We start from the raw sequence: 20,903 nt of genomic DNA, 5'->3' as shown, positions 1-20,903 counted from the left end.
TGAATGTGAGTGTGATTGTTTGTCTCTATGTGTAGCCCTGTTATAGACTGTTACCTGTTCAGGTGAACCTACCTTCACCCTCAGTCAGCTGGGATAGACTCCGGCCCCCATGACCCGAATAAGGATTAAACAGTGTGTAGATGATGGATGGGTGAATGGATAATAAAATAATAATAATAATAATAATAATACGAAATAAATAGCTATCTGGAAGAAATAAACAGATCTATGAGTACTGTATTGAAGAGTTTAAAAAAGAACAGCGATACTCTGCTGGAGGATTGAACTGTTCGTGCAATTCCACCAATGACCTGTGGGGGCGGAAACACACCACTGCTGCTTCCACTCAGCCGCAAACCTCAGCAGAGGAAGAAAAAGTAGACAAAGAAGAGGCAGTAGCAGCGTTAGCTTCACTGCTCAGCTACAAAACGGCTGTGTTCTAGTGTCAGAGAGAAATATTAGAACACTAAAGTAAGGATGTGCTCAGTTGAGTATCTGAGAGAGTTGATCAGCGATAGACTAACTGCTGCTGCTGGAGAAATATTCACAGAGTTTGAAAAAACCATCGTCCAGTACCAGGAGGAGATCGACCGTCAGCGCAGACTGCTGGATGTCATCTGGAAACCACACACCCCCTTACAACTCACAGGTCTGGAACACACCGTTTTCTAGTGGAATGCAACCACCACCTTTGTAAACCAGATTCCTCGACTAGCCGGCATGTGTGTTTGTGTTGTGGTTTCACTGAACCGACCAACAGCAGTCACACAAAGCTAGTTATTAGCTCGACAAGTCACCCAGGGTTTCCGGGTCTCGGGGGTGGGATGGATCCAGACGACTCGTCACAAACATGTTCGGATCTGGAGCAAATATGCCAAACATTAAACAAACGTGAGAGTGTAAGCGAAGTGAGAGCAGCGCGAAGAAGCTGCAAAACCCCCTGCAGACTGTGTGGAACAAGTGATGGAGAAATATCGTCACATTTTTAGGTTTCACAATTTTGCCAAAACAAACAAACAACAACAAAAAAAACACGAACTCTGCAATATTTAGGTTTCCTTCAATATGTTGTTCCATTTGAAAGAAAATCTAGAGTTACCAGACGACTTAGCTGTTGGTGTTGGGGACAAAATAACATCATTATAGAATGATTGGGCTGATGTTGTAGGGAGGTGCATCTGCAAAGACGAGAAGAAAACTGTAAAATATGACATTTTTCTATTGAGAATGTTTAGTGTGTGTTTCTTATATGGTGTCACACTGGCAACGGTTTCTAAAACGAAGTTGTCACGTTGCCTCGTGTAGTAGCAACGTTTACACCTGAGTACCTGTTTTCAGTCAACAATCATCCTTGCTGTAGTCAGGATAGTTCTATTCAACTGACTTTGAGCTTCATAATTATGGTTAAATGATAATCACATTTTTAAAATCATTGTCGAGATCATAATTTACCTATTTATTGCCATTTTTCATGATGATTAGCCAAACAAGTTGTCAAAATGGGATCTGCAGAGTGTGGATTTTAACAGCCAACTCTGAATGTCACATAGTCACATTTTTATTGTCTCTTTGTACCTCCAGATGTTCCACAGCAACACAAGGGTCTTGCTGAGCACCAATTCTCTAACCAGGACAGAAACTTCAGTATGGCCCATGAGGAGCAAGAGCCTCCATACATTAAAGACGAACAGGAGGAACTCTGCACCAGTCTGGACCATGAGGACTCGGGGCCTCTACTGATGAAAGAGGAACAGGAAGAACTCTGCACCAGTCTGGATCAGGATGACCTAGAACCTCTGCAGGTTAAAGTGGAACAGGAGGAACTCTGCACCAGTCATGAGGGAGAACCACTTGTACTAAAACAGGAGATTGATACCTTTATGGTGACCTCAACCTATGAGGAAAGTGACTACAGTGAACCAGAACCACACAGTGAGCAGCTCCTGTCCCACAGCTCTCCTTTCATGTCTGAGGCTCACTGTGATACTGACGCAGGGAACAAGTCTCTAACATGTGATGTCTGTGGAAAAGCCTTTCAAGATAAGTCCAAAATGAGGAGACACCATAGAATCCACACAGGTGAAAAGCCACACATTTGTAACACCTGTGGGAAAGGTTTCCGTCACAACTGCAGTTTGAAAGTCCACATGCAGATTCACACAGGTGAGAAGCCCCACCTTTGTAATACGTGTGGGAAAAGATTTTGTGATCTTTCAACTTTTAAGAGACATGCAGCAACCCACACAGGTGAGAAGCTGTTCCTTTGTAACACTTGTGGAAAAACATTTAGTAGATTATCAGGGCTTAGAAATCATATGTCAGTCCACACCGGTGAAAGGCCGTATTCTTGTACAACATGTGGTAAATGTTTCACTTCAAGTAGTAATTTGACCGTCCACATGAGAACTCACACAGGTGAGAAGCCTTACCCCTGCAACACCTGTGGGGAACGATTTAATAGCACATCAGATTTGAAAGTCCACGTAAGAACTCACACAGGTGAAAAGCCGTACTCTTGTAAAACTTGTGGAAAAAGTTTCAGTCAGCTTGGTAGTTTGAAAGTCCACATGAAAACTCACACTGGTGAGAAGTCGTCATCCTGAAACATTTGCAGGAGAAATAATCTGGGCACTGAGGTTGAAACAACTTGAAAGAATTGGTACAGGTTAAAAGTAGATCTTTGGGATTGAATGCACCTCCAGACTGAGCTTTAACACTGATTGTAAGGTCCTTAATCACCTGGACATGGAAACTCTTTCTGCTGGTGCTGAACTGCCAGCATCGAGAAAAAAACTATACAGGGGAGGGAGGACCTCTGTCTTCTGATCTATGAATGCTTTTAACTCAAACAGAAGGAGAGCTGACAGAGTACCCGGTGTATTTGACATAGTGTGCACATTAAGGAAAAGCTAAGGAAGTACGTGAGCAGTCCTTTACGATTGGACTGGTGGTGGAACAGGCAGAAGAACCAAGCTGAACGATGGATGGATGTGATGGGAAGGAACACGACTGAGTTCGTGGACAGTGTTTCAGATGAAAACTGAAAGTGAAGGACAGCATCAATCTGACACTCTGTCAGCTGGCAGCAGGTAAATGATAGCTTCTCATGTGGAGGTTTAGTCTGACTGAGGACAGAACACTGTTCACCTGATGGGGATGCTGAGAGAGAGATGGAGAGAATACAAAGAAATGACATGGACATGAGGTGGTCTTCCTGATGGAACTTTTGCTGAACTTCATTTTGAACTGAAAAGGTAGACCTCTGTTCCTCTGCATTTGAGACCCATACTATCATGTACTGTCATTGCGTTAGTCCACACTGGAAAATGCCATTGTTCCAGTGGGAAATAAAGACATTGGATGTGAGTACAATGACTTTTTTTGCATTTGGAATGTAACAGAGAAACATGGTCGACATCCGCAGAAGCACATTGTTTCAGTCTAAGACTTTCTGTGTTATTTGACACCGCTGACGTTCTGTTGGTTCCTTCTCATTCTGTTCAACCATCAGGACAAAACATCCAGACTGTTTCCTAACTGTCCTGTTGGAGTGTAACGGAGTGTTAACAGATGCTCCTGGACCTTCAGAGGAACTGACTTACTCTGAATTTCTGTATGAAATCTGTCCTGCTGTAGCTTTGGAGCTTGATCCACTGATTTGAAGGAACGTTTCATCATATACTTCGGGTAAACATTTACTTCTTATTTGTACCAAAAGAAAGTAGGGCCTGTGTAACTGGTCTCAAAAGCACAGTCCAGCGTAACTGTGTTTCCTTTAGCATTAATGACTCTTCCTGGTGGCTGGATCACTTTGTCTTCCCGTTTACACACTGGGGATGAACAGAACACACTGAGAAATACATGAATCAATAAAGATCTCTGTAAAGCAGCTGTAAAGAGTTCTGTTCCATGTAGAATAGATGGAACTTTGTGATCTGGTTTCTCTCAGTGAGACTCTGATCATGTTTAATGGGTCCTCTACCTCTTATTGTGAGCAGAAACAAAGTGGCAGACTGGCGAATTTGTCTGTTGTTTGGATGAAGCTCTGCTGGAAGAGTGTTTCTGTACTTGAGTTACAGTTTGTGTTTTTATCCTTTCCTCCTTCCTCTCAGAGCTTTGATGAACAGTGTGAGTCTCTGCTGCTGCTCTCATTCATTCACTGACTGACCATCAATCAGTTGTCCAGTAATTCTGTTTTGTACGTGATTTCTTGGATCCTGCTTTATTGTCGATATGTTTTAATTTGCAGAGTGGATCCTCTAAATTCCACCATTGGCTTGTCAGAGGATTTGCAGTGTGATTGTATTTCATTTATACCCTTTTTTTTTTTTTTTTTTTTTTTTTTGCAGTTACTAGTGTTGAAGAAATAGCCTCAATAAAATGATAGACCTCCAGATTTAGATTTGAGCTGAGATGTCAGGATTTGGTGCAACAACCTGTGATGATGAATTATTATGTGCAGTGGTGTAAGTTTCATTTTCATTTAAATATTTCAGAACACAATAAATTCTGACCTGAAAACTGGAGAAGAAATAATTGAGGTTCTGCTATTTTTCTCTCTCTCAGTAATCAATGAAACTAATCACACAGGTGGAAGTGTCCATCCTCTGTAAATAGGTCTTTTTTTTCTTTGAGTTGTCCTTCATTCAAGGATAAAAGTTTCTTTTAAACATGTAAACCTAAATAAAGGCATTGAAACAAAATTTTGTGATGGTGTTTGTGTTATTCTATGTTTTAACAGTTTTAGAAATGGTTTCAAATACACTTTATGGGTCTCTGCATGTCATAATATGGTGCCTGTTAGTTGATGCTGTGTGGAGTTTTCAAATCGTGATCGTTGTGTTGATTGACCCTGGAAGCAAGAACCAAAGTTTTCCTGTTCAGAGGTGCTGGAAGTGTTTATCTGAACTACTCCACATTGAGTCAGACATCAAAGACATAACCAACATTATTATGCTTTGAAGCTGATTAATAATGGATTCATTGTAGGCGCTTTGAGTGTCTTGTAAAGTGTTATATAAATCTAATCCATCATCATTATTATTATTATTTGAAGCAACACACAAGTGGTTTTACTAGTAATAGCTGATACACTCCTGCAAATGTTAAAAACAGGTGAAGCTGTGCTGCAGTTTCTGCTGGTTAGATAAAGGTCTTGTGCTATTTGTTTCTTCTATTGTCACCACATAGGTCATCTGTGTGATTTGTTAGTAGGATCTCATTGTGTGGTCATACAGCACATTGAACCCTTGTATTGTCTTAACGTCCTGAACACTCCTCCTGTCCTCAGGGTCAAAAATGACCTGCCTCCACTGAACCTCTAAAATAGAGCAGCTTAATGGAATTTTTAACTAAAAATCTATTTTACATGAAGAAACACACACTTTGTGAATGCCTCTGTTTTTGCTTCCTCAGAGGGCAGAAAGACTATTTAATCAGTGAACACCATTCATTTTTATACTATCATTGTACTGTTCTCCCTTAACGCCTCACCAAAGTAAACAGCAAGATAACTCCTCTTCAATAAACCACGCAGACGCATGACTTGGTTCGAATCTTTATGGTCCAATGAAGGAGGGTAAAACTGCAACATAAAATACAGCACATTCAGAATGTAGCATAAAAGTATGCTAGAACTAGCTAGCTTAGCTCAAACAAAATACAACACGGCTTATAGCTGTATCTGTAACTTAAAACTCACCGACGATGCCTTCAAAGCTACCGTGAAACACTGGAAGGTATTTAAAGTTTTATTTTAACTGGAAAAGACTTATCAAAGCTGAGCCTCATGCTCCTGGCTCACAGCAAAACATGTCGCAGAATGATGATGTCATATTAATTGTCAACAAGAGCCGATAGACAAAAGTGCTATGCTAACGTCTGCCAGTAGATGGCGACAAATGACTATGAATAAACTTAAATGAATTCACAGCAAATAGTTTCAGCAACCCTGCGACAGACTGGCGACCTGTCCAGGGTGTCCCCTGCCTTCACCCGAGTCAGCTGGGATGGGCTCCAGCACCCCCCGCGACCCTAGTGAGGATAAAGCGGTATATAGAGGATGGATGGATAGTTTCAGCAATTACAACATAAACAGAGCAATCATTCATACTGTTTCCTAAAGTAGAGGTTTGTTGTCACTATTATTGCTGCTAAAGGTACTGCATAGGTGTAAACATTTCTTGTTTTGCAAGAGATAATACTTCTATATCCTAAGAAAGTCCCAGAAATGAACTTGAAATGCATTTTTGAAGGGAAACAACAGTGTACTGTATACTGTACAATGGAATGTAAAACCACAAAACTCAACTACCAGACACTAGTACTCTCTCATCATTTGAATCATTGCTCCCACTGACAAGGCGCATAACCTACAACAATATTAAAACTAAAATAAAATAATAGATGCAAAACTAAAAAAATATGAAGAGCATAAAACTCTAATTAGCACATGAAGGACAGTATGCAAATGTGTGTGCATGGACTTTGCAACTGTATTTGTCACACTTGCAGCACACAGTATTTGTTTTACAGTCCCAAAACTTGGGCTATCCCAATTAGGTGCATATACACTTACTAGCACAACCGGGGTTTGAAGAAGAATACCTGAGACCACAATGTAACGACCAGCAGGGTCAGAATGAATCTGATCGGAGACAAACTTTATTCGTGTATGCATTAAAATGGCTGCGCCTCTGGATTTACTGTTGAAATTAGAGTGAAAGATTTGTCCAACCCATGGCTTGCAGAGTCTAATATGGTCATCTGTACGTAAGTGAGTCTCTTGTAAAAAGCAATGTCTGTGTGTAGATGTTTTAGGTAGGGTGACCATATTCTGTTTCTCTGAAAAGAGGACACACTTCCAGCTCGCGCGCGAAAAATTTTCAGTCCCCCCCCCCTTTTTAGGGGTTTTCCGTGGGTCAGGGGGCTTTGTGCTTCAAACTCAGTTAAACAGATATTCTGAATTCCCCAGAAAAGAACACTTTACCTGGATATACAGAAAACAGCCCAAAACACTCACAAACAGTTGCTTTATAAATAATATATTTATTAATTTAAAGCAATTCTCCTAAACAATATAATCAGTCACATACAAATATGGCCTGCTCTAGTCTTTAATAGTTATTGACTCAAGTTGTGTAGGAACACATGTATTCAGATGTTTAACAAAATAAGAAATAATCATCTCTCTTAAGTCTGACACTTACACCTTATTTAGGAAAAGTGAGGTAGAGTACCATTCTTCAAAATAACCTCCCAATTATCAATTATGTAAAAATAGAAATAATGCCTCAAAATATTAAACAAAAAGAAAAAAGAGAGGTAGCCTATTCTTCAATGTTCAGGTAGCCCATTCTTCAAAATAATGTGTCTAATGGCAAATGAAAAAATATAGAAATAATGCCTCAAGTCAACAGTCCTTTTTTTCCTTCTTTTTCCTTTTCTTATTAGCTACAGAGACATAAGTCCCAGCTTTGCAGACTGTACATTCTGCCTCCCATTTGACACGACCCGGACGAAAACAGGGGTACTTTTTTCGCATTTCATCAGTGAAATGACATTTGCGTTTCGGTATTTTCTTTCGGTTCGAGTGTTCTCTCGCAGTGTGCCTACCTGCCTGTCAGCCTGCGAGGAGTGAGTGTGGAGCGTTCCGGGGTTCGGCTCAAACTCCGCCTCTCAGAGCGTGTTTCCAAAAGAACCATTCAACGTGAATGATAACCGGCTCATTAATATTTATGTCCGTCGGATTACCAGCCAATCGCGTTCATCAGCCGGCTCATTAATATTTATGTCCGGCTCATTAATATTTATGATAAGGGAAAGTGCCGTATCCGTAGGCCACGGGCTACGGGTACGGGTCCGTATCTGTAGACACTACCATGATGATAAATACACTGGTCTGTGACGCGCTCAAGCTAGGCAAGATCAAAAACCCGGACATTTGAAGGACTTTATAAACCCCGGCCGGACAGCCCGGACAGCCTCTCAAAAGAGGACATGTCCGGGCAAAAGAGGACGTATGGTCACCCTATTTTAGGTGTGAAAAAACCCTGGAGCGTTTAACCTGTCCCCCCAAACCCCTGACATTCCAAGTAATGATATTAATTTTGTGCCCGACAGCGACCCCTGGTGTCGCAGAATCACTCATCATTTATACACAGTAATACACCGGACCATGTGTAAAACCAGAAACCAGACACTTGGGACCCAGAGGAAGGGAAAAAGGAAGAGAATAAAAGAGAGAAAGAGAGAGAGAGAGAAAAAAATAATGCTCAAGCAATGAGGAGCCACCACAAAGTGAGTTGCAACCCCCCACCCCCCCTCCCCCCTCCCACGTCCCACCCTACCGTTCCCCACCCACTCATACTGACGAGCGTACATACAACCGGTTAATCATATAAGGTCATCAACTTCTAACAGTAAAATACTATACCCTGAATATTGCAGTTAACCAAGAGGGAGAGAGAAAACAGTCCGGAAAGAAGGAAAAGAAAATGAAGAATCAGTCGCGAGCTTTAAAGCGGTTATAAGTGGCATCACAGAGCGCATGTGTAACAGAGCTTCACATATATACTAGCTTTAAACTCAAAATTAAACATGAATAGGGCTACAACATGGGCTACAGCACACCTGAACAGAATGAACATAACTTTCGCTGCAGTGCAACATGAGTCCAATAACATATTGAGCCTATGCTAAACAGAGTAGCGTCACCTGGATATGGTTTTACTCCACTGTTGGAGCCTCCTCGGCTGGGAAGGTCTGCCTGTAGAAAGTTTTTGCAGCCTCGGGAGAGTTAAGGATGTACTCCCTATTGTTATGGGTGACCCGGAGACGAGCTGGATACAGCATCCCGAACCTCACTCCCCGGTGGTAAAGTAATTCCTTCACCGGGTTGAACGCTGCTCGACTCCTGGCCACCGCCACGCTGAAGTCCTCGAAGATCTTGATTTTATGGCCGCTGTATGAAGAGTCCTTGTGCGACTTCGCCCACCTCAGAACGGCCTCCTTCTCCACATAACGATGGAACCTAACGATCATAGGGTGCAGAGGATCCCCTGGTCGGGGCTTCGGCTGCAGGCTGCGGTGTGCGCGGTCCAGTTCCGGAGGTCCGGACAGCAGATCCCCCAGCAGGCAGGTGAACATCTCGGTCATATATAGCATCCTTCCCCTCCAAGTCCTCCGAGAGTCCTTGGACACGGACATTTTGGCGTTTTGAGCGGGATTCCAAGTCCTCCAGCTTCGTTTTAAGTCCTGCATTTTCTTTCAGCACTGATCCCAGGTCAGACTGGCGCCCGCTCACATCTTGTTCTAGCTGCGTTATCCTGTCGCTGTGGTCGGTTAAGCTGGTCTCCATCTCTCTGATGGTGGTGGTTTGTGCTGCTAAGCTCAGCTGGAACGACTTGACCGAGGAACAGATAGGCTCCAGTGAACTGTTTAATAAAGCTGTGAATTCGCCAGCCATGTTACTTCTCAGCTTCTCATGTTCCAGGACCAGCATCTCTGTCGTTAGTGGCGCTACTGGGTTTTCCGCCATGTTGTTATTAGCTTTAGGAGACTGTTGCTTTTCTGCTTTACTGCCCGTTTTTCCTGCTTTGCTCATCTCACCTCACAAATGTTGTACGAAAACGAAGAAGAAATTCCAAACCAAAGCTCTATGTGGCGAACAAAAGGTATTAATTGGATAAAATAAACCGAAAGTCAGGAACCCCGACAACGTGCGTCCTACCCCAACATGGCTACTGGAAGTCCGAAATGTTTCATTTGTTTGAAATTGGTAAAATTTGAGATTTGTTGTGGATGGTTGATGTGGCACCTGCACAAGAAAGTTTTAGTTTTTGTGAGATCAATCAGTAGCACACTCTCCGTTTCTGTGTGCGCCCGCTGTGTTGCATGTTGTGTCTGTGAACTTGGGTTGTGTGGGGTCATGAATGGGCAATGATCCACCTGTACGTAGTTTATCTGACATCAATCAGCGAGCAGGCATAATCTAAGTTTTTCATTCTGTGTGTTCATTATTTTCATGTTGTGGTTGTAAAGGTGTGTGTAAGTCTGTTTTAGTCCTATGTGACAATCTATGCGACTGGCCTTTTTACTGCTTTCTTGATAGGTGCAGTGGAGACAGACAGGAAAAGTGGGAGAAGAGTGGGGAGAAGACATGCAGCAAGGGGCCGCAGGCAGGAATCGGGGAAGTCGGGCATTTGTTGCATTCAGGGGCGGAGCTAGACCATTTTCAGGGGTGCTTGAGCACCCCTTCATTTTTTTAAGCACCCCTAGAATTATTGGGCGTTATTTATTTATGTTTATAATAAATGCTGAAATAATTATTAACAGTGCTATTTATTTTACCGTTTCAAACCAAATGTAAAATCTGGCAAAGTTCTCCCTAATTTGACCCCCCCCCCTCCCCCTTTTGGATAATGGTTTGATCCATTAAGAGAGCGCAAGTTCCCCTCTTCTCACGTACCCCTGACTGCAGCCCGCAGATCGGGGCGTGCCTCAACGTGGGCGGAGTTAAACGTTGAGCTCCGCCCACCTTGAACTAAACGTGGGCGGAGTTAAACGTTTAACTCCGCCCGCATAGCGCAGTTGAACCGTTGAAGAAGAAGAAGAATGTATTAGAGAAGAAGAAGAAGTTTCCAAAATGGAGGTAAGCACGTTTATCTTTTGTTTAAACGTTGCTGTTTTGCTATTTTGTGACAGACAAGGAAGGAAGTGATATTATTTTATCTCCAGTTGCATTATCTCCTTGCATTAGTTTCAGACTTACGTCAGACTTATTTATTTTGTCACGTGCTAAGTAGCAAGCCCATTAGAAAAGTGACGTTTAACAAAACATTTAAACGATGCCATTCCTTTTAGAATTAGACTGATTCAAAATATTCAGAATAATCTACTGGAATTGGAGGAGAAGCTAGAGGCGTGGAGGTTTGCCCTGGAAAGGAGAGGAATGAAGGTTAGCCACAGCAAGACGGAGTATCTGTGTGTGAATGAGAGGGACCCAAGTGGAAGAGTGAGGTTACAGGGAGAAGAGATCAAGAAGGTGGAGGATTTTAAGTACTTAGGGTCAACAGTCCAGAGCAATGGAGAGTGTGGAAAAGAGGTGAAGAAGTGTGTACAGGCAGGCTGGAACGGCTGGAGAAAAGTGTCAGGTGTGATCGAAGAGTTTCAGCTAAAATGAAAGGTTTACAAAACTATTAATTCAAATGGATTGGATAGTATAGTTCAATTATCTATCTCTGTTACAGAGAATAGAGCACGTGTTTGCTGCAAACAGCCACGTCATTGCCACATAGTTTCCACCATCATCCACAAACCCCATGGATCACCTGCTGGTAATTTGTTAAAAAGTTTTGCTTTTGTAGTGGAGTTTGAGCATTTCATATTCAGTTATTGATATCTTTTTACAGGACAATGCAGCCAGTCTCCAGTGGGTTCTGCTTCCAGTATTTGTACCTGGACACTGGATACTCTGTAAATACATTTATATCTTCCTCTATTATGACCTTACACAACAAAGTTGCTCATTGCTGATTTAAATTTTTTGGTATATTAAATGCATGGCAGCTTTGTTAGTATTTCTGTAACATTCCATAACTTTATGTGTTTGGTTGTATTTAACAGATACTGAGGCCACAGGCTAGAGAGATTTTCTTTCTAGATCCCCTCTGTGGCAGCGGCTGGAGCGATGAGAGTAGAGTCCATCTAGTCAGGTTTTCAGGACACCTTCCAAGATCCTTCCTGGACAGTGGTAGTTCTGTTTTAAACCACTTGTCCTTTGTTTGTTTAATAAATGCTTCTGTTTTTATTTGAATGCATTAAGATGTTCCAAACAAACAAAAACAAACAACAAAAGTGAGTGTTTGCGAGGGATAGAAGTAATTGTTACCTTATTCTTATTTATTTTTACATTATTCTACGCAGATGGAAACAGAACCATATGTTTTGTTTGTTTAAGTCCATTACAAAAACGTTTGATTTGAAGTTCCAGCCTCTTCCAACTTTGTTCCAAGTGTTGCTTTAAAATGGTTTATTGTACTTTTATTTACTCTTTGACCAGGCACATTGCTCACAGCCTATCTCCTGGCCCTTGGAGGCAGCTTGGTGTGAATGATGTTCAGGTGAGACATTACTACATTGCATTTGCTAACATTTCCTATTTCCTTGCCATTCTTTTATTAAAACACTGCAAAGATGCTCCACCAACTGTGGCGTGTTTGTTTTGATGGTAAGAACTACTCAGTATGTTATATCGATGACATCTATAAACTGTTTTATCTGTATTTAAAACACACTCTTTGTATTGAAAAACTGTATCCTGACAGAATGTGCATGATATTATATTAACCAGTATCTCTGTACATTGTAATGGGGGCCAGTTGTGATTTCAGTGAGGTTTTGTGCAAATTGTGACACGTTATGCTTGACTGTAGCGATGAAGGTATTATTTCTGGAAACATATTTTAATCTTCTGCATTTCCTTCTTCACAGGAAAACATGCTGCAGATTAGAAGATGGTGGTGTCTTGTTCTCCTGCAGAACTTCCCCATGCTGTAAGTGCCCTCAGTATCACACTTTTAAACCAGATTCTTTTAAATCACGTTTTACTGTATCCTCTTGATATCTTTTAGTGTTTCTTACAGCCAGAAAGTTGCAAATTAAAATGACTTTAGTTTTTTGTCATGTTTGTTATCTGCTTTTTTTCTAAAAAAAAATTAAACAACTGAACGAAAGTCCTCCCAGACTGGTGATTCCGTAATTTTTGCCAGGGGTTGTATATGTTGTATTTGTGGGATTTGATACTACAAGAAAAATGTTTTCCCAAAGAACTACTTTTTGGCTCTAGACCTGATCCTGATATAAATAGTAATGCTGATATAAAATTAATCATGACAGTAAATCACATAAGATGCTCGGTTTCTAGGCCAGCATTTAGAAGCTGTATTGACGTTTGTGAATGTGCTATTTAGTCTCCACCACCAGATGGTGACAATAAATGAGTCAAGCTCAATGTGGGCGGAGCTCAACGTTTAACTCCGCCCACGTTTAGCTCAAGGTGGGCGGGGCTCAACGGTTAACTCCGCCCATGTTGAGCCACGCCCCGATCTGCGGGCTGCAGTCAGGGGCTTCTCCTCTACTCTGCCGCTGCGCTGAATGCTGCTCCCACCCCTGTGTGCGTGTGATGGATCGGGCAGAGAGATTGACAGGCTAGCCAACAGAGCCAGCAACTGCAGGAGACTGCAACATTTACTTGGTATTTATACCCTGAAGTGAACTCACAAGTTTGTCCATGAAATCTGCATTTATAAGCCTGAGTTGTCTAAACAAACAATCCAGCTAGCTAGCTTGCCTTCTAGCTAGCGAATTTTACTCGTTTAGCCTCCCAAATCACAAAATGAAGCAAGCAATGCTTATGGCATGCCAAACATGAAGGTGACAAAAAGCTATTGTAATTTCACACTGGTGCCATATCATTGTTTTATCAATGTGTTGTTTGTAGGCCGACCGTCACAATTGATATTAGGGCATTTTTTTCCAAGAAAACTCCAGCAAAAGCTTCAGGTAAGGTTTGGGGGGCAAAGCACAGAACACGAGCGACATTACTGCATGTGTTCAAATGTTTATTTTGTGGCGTTAACTCAATTGCTAGCAGACATATTTTGAAAATCAAACTTCAAACGGTCAGCATTTTGAGAAGGACTATTTTGACTGTTTCTTGAACCAACGAATAGTATCTAAGAGTTCAATCTGTTATGAATGCAGAAGAGCTGGGTGAGCCATCGCTTAACATTGGTCAGATGTGCCCCCCCCCGCCCCGCCCCGCCCCGCCCCGCCCAACCAGGTGCTAAGCACCCCGAGAGCTGAAAGTCTAAAACCGCCCCTGGTTGCATTTATTGTTGATGAATTACAGAAAAATTGATACAGAATACAAAAGATTCACACTAAAGAGTTTTGAAGAAGGTCGAGTTCCTTGATGCAGCCACATGGTCAATAAACTGTTTGCCTTCCTCAGCTACACCAGATGCTGTGGCAGCTGGTTCTTAAACCTTCCTCTTTGGGCTCCACTTTCAACTTCCTCAGCCAGGTGGAGTTAAACTCTGGTCTTCTCTAGGGGGGTAAACACACCTATAGCCATTCATTCGCCCATAGACGCACATGCACTCTCTCTTCTATTCACATCCACATACTGATAACAAAAGGGAATGTATGAAATCAACATGGAGCTCAATTTGGTTCCTACACCAACTTTATTGTCATTAAGCAGAGTCCAAGTATAAAGACAAATGCAGTTGAGTACGTATCTGTAAGTGCAAAAGAAGCAGTAAAAATGCTTCATGAACAGTCTGGGTGTCTCCATTATGATACGGTATAAACAGTACAAAGTATTGTGATCACATTAAGAATATAAATGGAATCAAAATTCAGAAAGAGTCAGAATTCATGAATAACATCATCAAGGCCCATACTGAAGAAGAATGGGGTTCTCATATACAAATTTACTCAGACGGATCTAACAACGCTGATGATGAAGAAGTCACTGTTGGTTTATTCTTTCCAGTTTTCAAGATCAGAAAAGGCTTTAGAATTCCAGATGACAGCATTCACTGCAGAGATATCAGGGATCATTTTGGCACTTTGATGGGTGATGGACAACAAACTGTTCAAGTCAGTCTTATGTAGCGATTCATCAGCTGTGTTGACATCAATACAGAAGCAAACTCCAAATCCAGACCCAGTTTTCTATTAGAAATATTTCAAGTACTGTTTCAAATTCACAGAGCAGGGTGTGAGGTGGTTTTATTTGGGTTCCAGCACATATGGGTGTGGAGGGCAATGAGGAAGCAGATAGCTTGGCACAAAGAGCAACCAAGGAGGAAAGAATAGAATTTGATTTAGCACACAGAAAGTCAGATTATGACTCTGTCATTAACAAACTAATCAAAGAAATATGGCAGAGGGTTTAGGAAACAAAAGAAGAGGGGGACTGATTTTGCTCAAAGGTAAAATGGGAAAAGTAAGAAGGCACTTCAGTGGTGCAAGAAGAGACTCAATCGTTCTAACCTGGCTAAGACTCAGACACTGCAGTCTGAAAAATGGACTGGCTTTGATTGGGAAGCACAGAGATAGGAACTGTGAGTGTGGTGATCTAGAAACTGTGAGAAATGTTCTTCTTAAGTGTAAGCTCTACTCATCCCAACAGAAGAAACATTAGAGACTAGGAGCAGCTGGACGAACTGTTTTTAATCTTTGCTTTCTGCTGAACATGGAGGAGTGGACAAATATGAAGAAACTTCTGAACTTTCTCATGACCACAGGACTGCATAAGAAAATATCGAGGATTCTCTAAGAACTATGAGTAACATCCAGTAGGTGGCAGCAATACGCCAGTGATGCGTCTAGTCCGCCTAATTCAATGAGGAAGAAGAAAGTAACTGTTTCTGCCGGAACTTCACAGTGTGACACCCGGCGGATGTAAACAAAGAAGCATGAGCAGAGTTAGCTTCACTACTGTGTGGACTGAGCTCTGAAACGGCTGTATTATAGTATGAATGAGAAATATCAGAGCGATAAAGTAACGATGTGTTCAGTTGAGTATCTGAGAGAGTTGATCAGTGACAGACTAGCTGCTGCTGCTGGAGAAATATTCACAGAGTTTGAAAAAAACATCGTCCAGTACCAGGAGGAGATCGATCGTCAGCGCAGACTGCTGGATGTCATCTGGAAACCACACATCCCCTTACAGCTCATAGGTGTGTATGTGTTTTCATGGTGAAGAATTCCACTTATAGCATGTAGAACATCATGAAGTGTTCAGGTGAATAGTTAACGGTGAACTGAGACACATTGTGTGGAAGAGTGTCTGTTAGTTGAGAGAGACAGCAGGTCTGATTTGTGGCACTGGCAGCTAGCAGTGATACTTTTTGTGGCACCCCCGGATGCCACGGTTAATGCCACTGTTTGGGCGAGATGCCGCTGCCGCAGCGGCATTTCCAGTGGCCTCTGGAGATGCCAGCAGAGATGCCACGGTTAATGCCACTGTTTAGGGAACATGCCATGGTTAATACCAGTACTTTTACAGCTGTTTAGGCGAGATGCCACGGTTAACGCCACTATTTAGAGGATACCATGGTTAATGCCAGAACTTTTACCGCTGTTTGGGCGACATGCCACGGTTTATCCCGCTGCATGAGGGAGATGTGACAGTTAATGCCAGTACCGGTGTTGTAGAATTTTCACATTCCCCGGAAAAACCTGACTCCCCCTTCGCGTGAACGCGCGCGACTTACTTTTCACTCTGTGGCCACTTCACGGGTTTTCTGTTGTACGTTTACTGTTTTTGCTGTTGTTTTCGGGTTAAATGTGATTAAGTATCGGCCTGCAGACATGTTTTCCTGTTATATATGATTAGGTGACATGTTTCTCCTCCTCTTCTCATCCGTATGTGCGCACCCTAAATGGCATCGGGGCGATCCTACGCTACTCTCAGCTTCACTCCTATGAGGACATCAGGACAGGACAGGGTGTAATCGCCAAATATTGTTCATATTCCATTAGTGTTTTACACGTGTCAATAAAATATTTGTTCACTGAGAAAACTTTATATCTCCTTACTTAAAATCGGACTCCCCTAAGAATGCAAGATATGGCATCAAAATATGTCTGGTATTTATGTATAAAGTCTTTAATATAAGTATAGTTCTTAAGTATAAAGTCATTTGTTATTGTTATTTTTATTGGGCCAGTTAACAATATAATAGAATTGCATTTATTTATCCCACACCTGGGAAATTATTTGCTACAAGAGCTAAAACACCAAATTACAACAAGTTTTTAAAAAAAACCTAGTAAATTACAGTCTGTAAGAACAGAATAATACATAAGGAGCTAAATGATCACAGTATGGCAGATTAAGAACAAACAGACTATTTCAAAACTAGGACTTTAACAGAAATATGCAGGTTGAGTTAACTGTGCAGATTGTATGATATGAAATAAAATCTGGAGTCAGATTTTTCTGGGCCACTTGACAAAATCTGACTCTCCTACTATTTTGGAAATGCAATAAGTGGCAACCTCCAAATTTTCTCAGCTACAACATCTGCACCTCTGCTGCTGTTGTGTGAAGTATCAAGTATGTAGTCATCACAGGAGAGAAGTTGTAGGGGGAGTCAGATTTTGTAGACTTTTTATACCCACTGTACGTCCCTCATGTTTGTCCTTCAACATCCAGAGGTTTATCGTCTGACACATACACAAACATCACTACACTTTAATGTGATCACCAGGACTTCTGTATGCTGAACACGAAAGGAAAAGAAGATAATGTGTAACTTAAAAACATAGCAGGGTTCTCACCAGCGCATTTCAGCGTAACGGCCCGTTACGCTGTCATAGCGGTCTGTTACACTGTCTAACGGGCCGTTACGCAGTCTTAACGGCCCGTTACGCTCAGTTTAAAAGATTACGCTGTGATTAGGGCCGCTACGCCAGCGCATTTCAAAGATTACGCTGTTGTTATGAGAGTGTGTGGCTCCGTCATGAGAGTGGGAGAGAGAGCATCGTGTCTGTGTGGGAGGGAGGGAGGGGGAGAGCTAGTGAGAGAGACTGGCAGTCGGTGCAGTCGGAGGAGGAGAGAAGGTATGTAGTTGCTGGGGTGGCGGTACTGTGAGGTTCAGCCACTGTTGATAAGAAAATAAAGGCTGCAGTGTTCTTCGATACGGCTGGGCTCCTGTGTCTTTGCCTCTACGGCTGCTGAGGAAGTGAAGGGGGTTAACCCCGGGCTTCCTGACCACGGTCGGGGGCCGAACAGGAAGGGTTAACACTGTGATTAGGGCCGCTGCGCTGTTATTTTGACAGATAACGCCATGTGCGTTTGTTTTTTTCGACTGGGTGCCTATCTAGGTTAATTTATGTCTCCCCACCTCAGCCGTACTTTCCTGTCGATTGACCCGTTCCTGTCTATTGCGCGCGTGCAGGAGGACCTGCCGTTACGCTGAAAAAAAATCCTGGCGAGAACCCTGCATAGTCCTGGAATTTTAAAAAAATCAAACTTATCAAGATGTAGAGATTTTTTGAAGTCCGTTTTCCACATCTGGAAAATAATTGTGAACACCTAAATTAACTCTGCACACCTTTAAATCTTAAGTAGCAGCTATTTTATACAGACAGCTAAGAAAGTAAAGTTGTCACCTGCCTTGTTCATGTAGAAAATGTACATGTAAAATATACATAAAAAACTACATACATAACATGGATGCATCCATTAAAAATAATATTCCATTCAACCAAACACTTTTGTAGTGAATCTGATGACCAACACTGAATTTCACAGTATTTACTGCAGCAAGTTTTCATTGAGCAACTGTTTTTTTCCTAGGGCAACAATGTTTAAAGCAGCATTTTACAGGATTTATTCTGGCTTCGTATTTGCTCCTGAAACTTGACATTTTTTAGCCTGCACAAGTGCATCAGTATCAGGCATCATGTCTTGAGCAGCAGCCAACTTCAGCATGGCATTTAAGTGCTTATTTGTGAGCTTTGTGCGCTGTTTTGTTTTATTAACCCGTTGCGCTTCAGTTGCGCTTCAGTGTCCCACCCGCGGTACACTTTGAGATCTGCATAAGCAATTTGAAACTGCAAACGCGATTATACAAACACTATACGCCGATGGAAAGCTTAGATTCTCATGAATCCGCCGGTATAAACCACTTTCAGATGCGATTACCACAGCGGGTAATATAAACACATTTGTCCGACAAACAACGAATATCCATCCATCCGTTCTCTATACACAACTTCAACGTGCACAGCGCGACTCACATTTGCGGGTTCATTATTACACACAGATGAAAATATTCCACAAAAAACGGCCATAATCCAACCTTGGACATCCAGACGAAACAAGCCAGTAAAATATTTTGTCCAAAACATGTCTTGAAGTCGGTATAAAATCCACGAATAGGTCGTTTTCGAGGAAATGCACCTCGCGATGCGCGTCCAATATTCCCTGTATTTCTCGTCATATTTTTATTTGCAAATAGAATATTAGTGATTTTTTGTACTGAAGATGGCTGGAATTGACTGCAGCTTAAAGCTGCTGTCCGGAGTTTGAATCGCAGCGTCTCCCAAAACACTGGTGGTCCCACCCTCCCTCCCTCTGATTTCGTCCCTTTATTTGTGCACGCGCGCAGTACATGAGAGAAGTGCCCGGAGTGCTGCAGCATCTTGCCTGTTTTGCTGTTTTCCCCTCTTCTACATTTAGTACATTTAGTAAATAGTAAAGGAATTACGTTAGAATGCTGTATTGAGTCTAACTTGTCCTAATACCAAAATAACATGAATCTGCTAGGACGAACTAGTAAAGTTTCAATATGTGATTACACTCGTGTATCCCTCTCGATGATGTTGTTTATCAAGCTTAGTGCATTTACGCGTGTATATGTGTTACATTGTTTATTTATTTCTATCTAGAGTTCAGAATTGCATGACTCCTCTGACGAAGAGTATGTCCCAGACGCCCCAACATCTTCCTCCAGAGGTCGGGCATCTAAACGAAGCGGTCAGGCGGGCTATGGAGGCCGTGGTCGGGGAGCGAGGCGAGCACCCCGACCACGGCATCTAAACGAAGCCGTCAGGCGGGCTATGGAGGCCGTGGTCGGGGAGCGACGCGAGCACCCCGAGCCAAAAAACGTCCTGCAGTCTCTTGCCCTGACAAGCCGTGGGATTGGTAACTTTTCTGGAAGTTGCTGAGCCCTGATGCTCTCTCCTCCACAAGCAAAACAAATGTGCGCGCGGTTGCGTAGTGCGTAGCTCGCCCACCTCTGCATGGGCTTGCTTGCTGTGCGCGTAACTGTTGATTGACAGCATGTCAAAGCTGAAGCTCGAACTTGATTGGTCGGCAGCAACCGGTGCTTTTTGGAATAACATGGGGGTCTACGAGAGGAAGGCGGAGCTCAGGAATAAATTTTCATATCGCGTTATACTAACTTTATATTATAGTATCGAACTAGACTAACACATTTAAGCTTTGTTAAAAAATGATACATAAATTGAAAACAAACGGAAACTCCGGACAGCAGCTTTAAAGGGTTCATGTTCATTACTGAGAAAACTTGCTCAAAAAGATAGGTCGTCTCAAACGTGCACATTTTTGCAGCCAGTGCTGTTAATTTAAGGTAGCCTGGAGGAGATGCTGATCAAATGTTCCCAAGCCCACAGAGGCAAAACTGTCCTTCAGTTCTACATCACACTGCAAATCGATTATTTCAAGTTGCATGTCAGAGGGCACATCAGAAGCTTCTACTGTGAATGGTGAGCAAAAAACTGCCAATTCTGTATGGAGTTCGCTAAAGAACTGAAATCGTTTCTCAAACTCCCACAGCAATCCCGTAATCTTGTCCTTGTACTGAGGAATGAGCAGCGTCACCACTTGCAAGCTGCGTCTCTCACAATGTGAGCTTCAACTTGAATGCACGTATGAACGTAAGCGTACGTATGCATGCAGGTTCAGAGTGTTACTACTAATGTATACCATACTGTGTGCGGAGGGGTCACATGTATGGGCCGCGGACCCGTACCGGACCTCCAGGGGTCCGCCCCGACCTGCAGAATACATATGCAATGTCACAAAAATATTCAAAAAATTATGACCTACATTACTACTGCATTTGTTTGATCAAACTGCAGCTCCCCGTCTCATTCGGAGCGGACAGTGTCACGCGGCGCCGCGACTCGGCGCTTGCAGCAGGTGGCAGCAATATGGAAGCCGGGTCTGTAAGTTCCCAGGTAACCTATCATTCGGCAAGGCAGCTGTTGCGCTGCATTATGGGATCTGTAGTTTGTGTGTTATCAGCACTTCGTATCGTCGGGCCATTAATAACAATAATAATAAATCAATGTAA

General features: G+C 42.4%; 2 protein-coding genes and 2 long non-coding RNA genes across 9 annotated transcripts in view; 3 read left to right on the top strand and 1 right to left on the bottom strand.

Moving 5' to 3' along the window:
- Window positions 1–363: 363 nt before the first annotated feature.
- LOC110969933 (zinc finger protein 664-like) lies at window positions 364–4,703 on the top strand. Its single transcript, XM_022220117.2, has 2 exons — window positions 364–649; window positions 1,582–4,703. Exons 1-2 carry the CDS (start codon window positions 478–480, stop codon window positions 2,601–2,603), a joined length of 1,194 nt encoding a protein of 397 aa, XP_022075809.1. The 5' UTR covers window positions 364–477; the 3' UTR covers window positions 2,604–4,703.
- Window positions 4,704–5,545: 842 nt separating this feature from the next.
- On the bottom strand, window positions 5,546–5,820 carry LOC127534702 (uncharacterized). Its single transcript, XR_007942963.1, has 2 exons — window positions 5,702–5,820; window positions 5,546–5,584 (listed from the first exon to the last, which is right to left on the bottom strand). It is a non-coding gene; the product is annotated as an uncharacterized LOC127534702 (long non-coding RNA).
- Window positions 5,821–10,460: 4,640 nt separating this feature from the next.
- Window positions 10,461–12,584, top strand: LOC127534692 (uncharacterized). Its single transcript, XR_007942948.1, has 5 exons — window positions 10,461–10,651; window positions 11,250–11,336; window positions 11,412–11,475; window positions 12,062–12,122; window positions 12,493–12,584. It is a non-coding gene; the product is annotated as an uncharacterized LOC127534692 (long non-coding RNA).
- A 2,863-nt stretch (window positions 12,585–15,447) lies between these two features.
- LOC127534684 (zinc finger protein 239-like) overlaps window positions 15,448–20,903 on the top strand; it is a 214,726-nt gene continuing 209,270 nt past the window's right edge. For 3 of the 6 annotated variants that reach the window (XR_007942939.1, XR_007942941.1, XR_007942940.1), the window contains exon 1: window positions 15,448–15,752. Coding sequence is in view for 3 of the 6 variants with exons in the window: in XM_051950538.1 (XP_051806498.1) it covers window positions 15,548–15,752 (205 nt within the window). In the remaining 3 variants the exon portion in view is untranslated. The remainder of the gene's footprint in view (window positions 15,753–20,903) is intronic. The other 3 variants (XM_051950538.1, XM_051950542.1, XM_051950541.1) reach the window with 1 other exon arrangement.

The sequence above is a fragment of the Acanthochromis polyacanthus genome, chromosome 7, assembly GCF_021347895.1.
Source record: "Acanthochromis polyacanthus isolate Apoly-LR-REF ecotype Palm Island chromosome 7, KAUST_Apoly_ChrSc, whole genome shotgun sequence".
Taxonomy (NCBI): Eukaryota; Metazoa; Chordata; class Actinopteri; family Pomacentridae; genus Acanthochromis; species Acanthochromis polyacanthus.
Note: the sequence above shows the minus strand (reverse complement) of the source record. Positions and strands in the feature narration are given on the sequence as shown.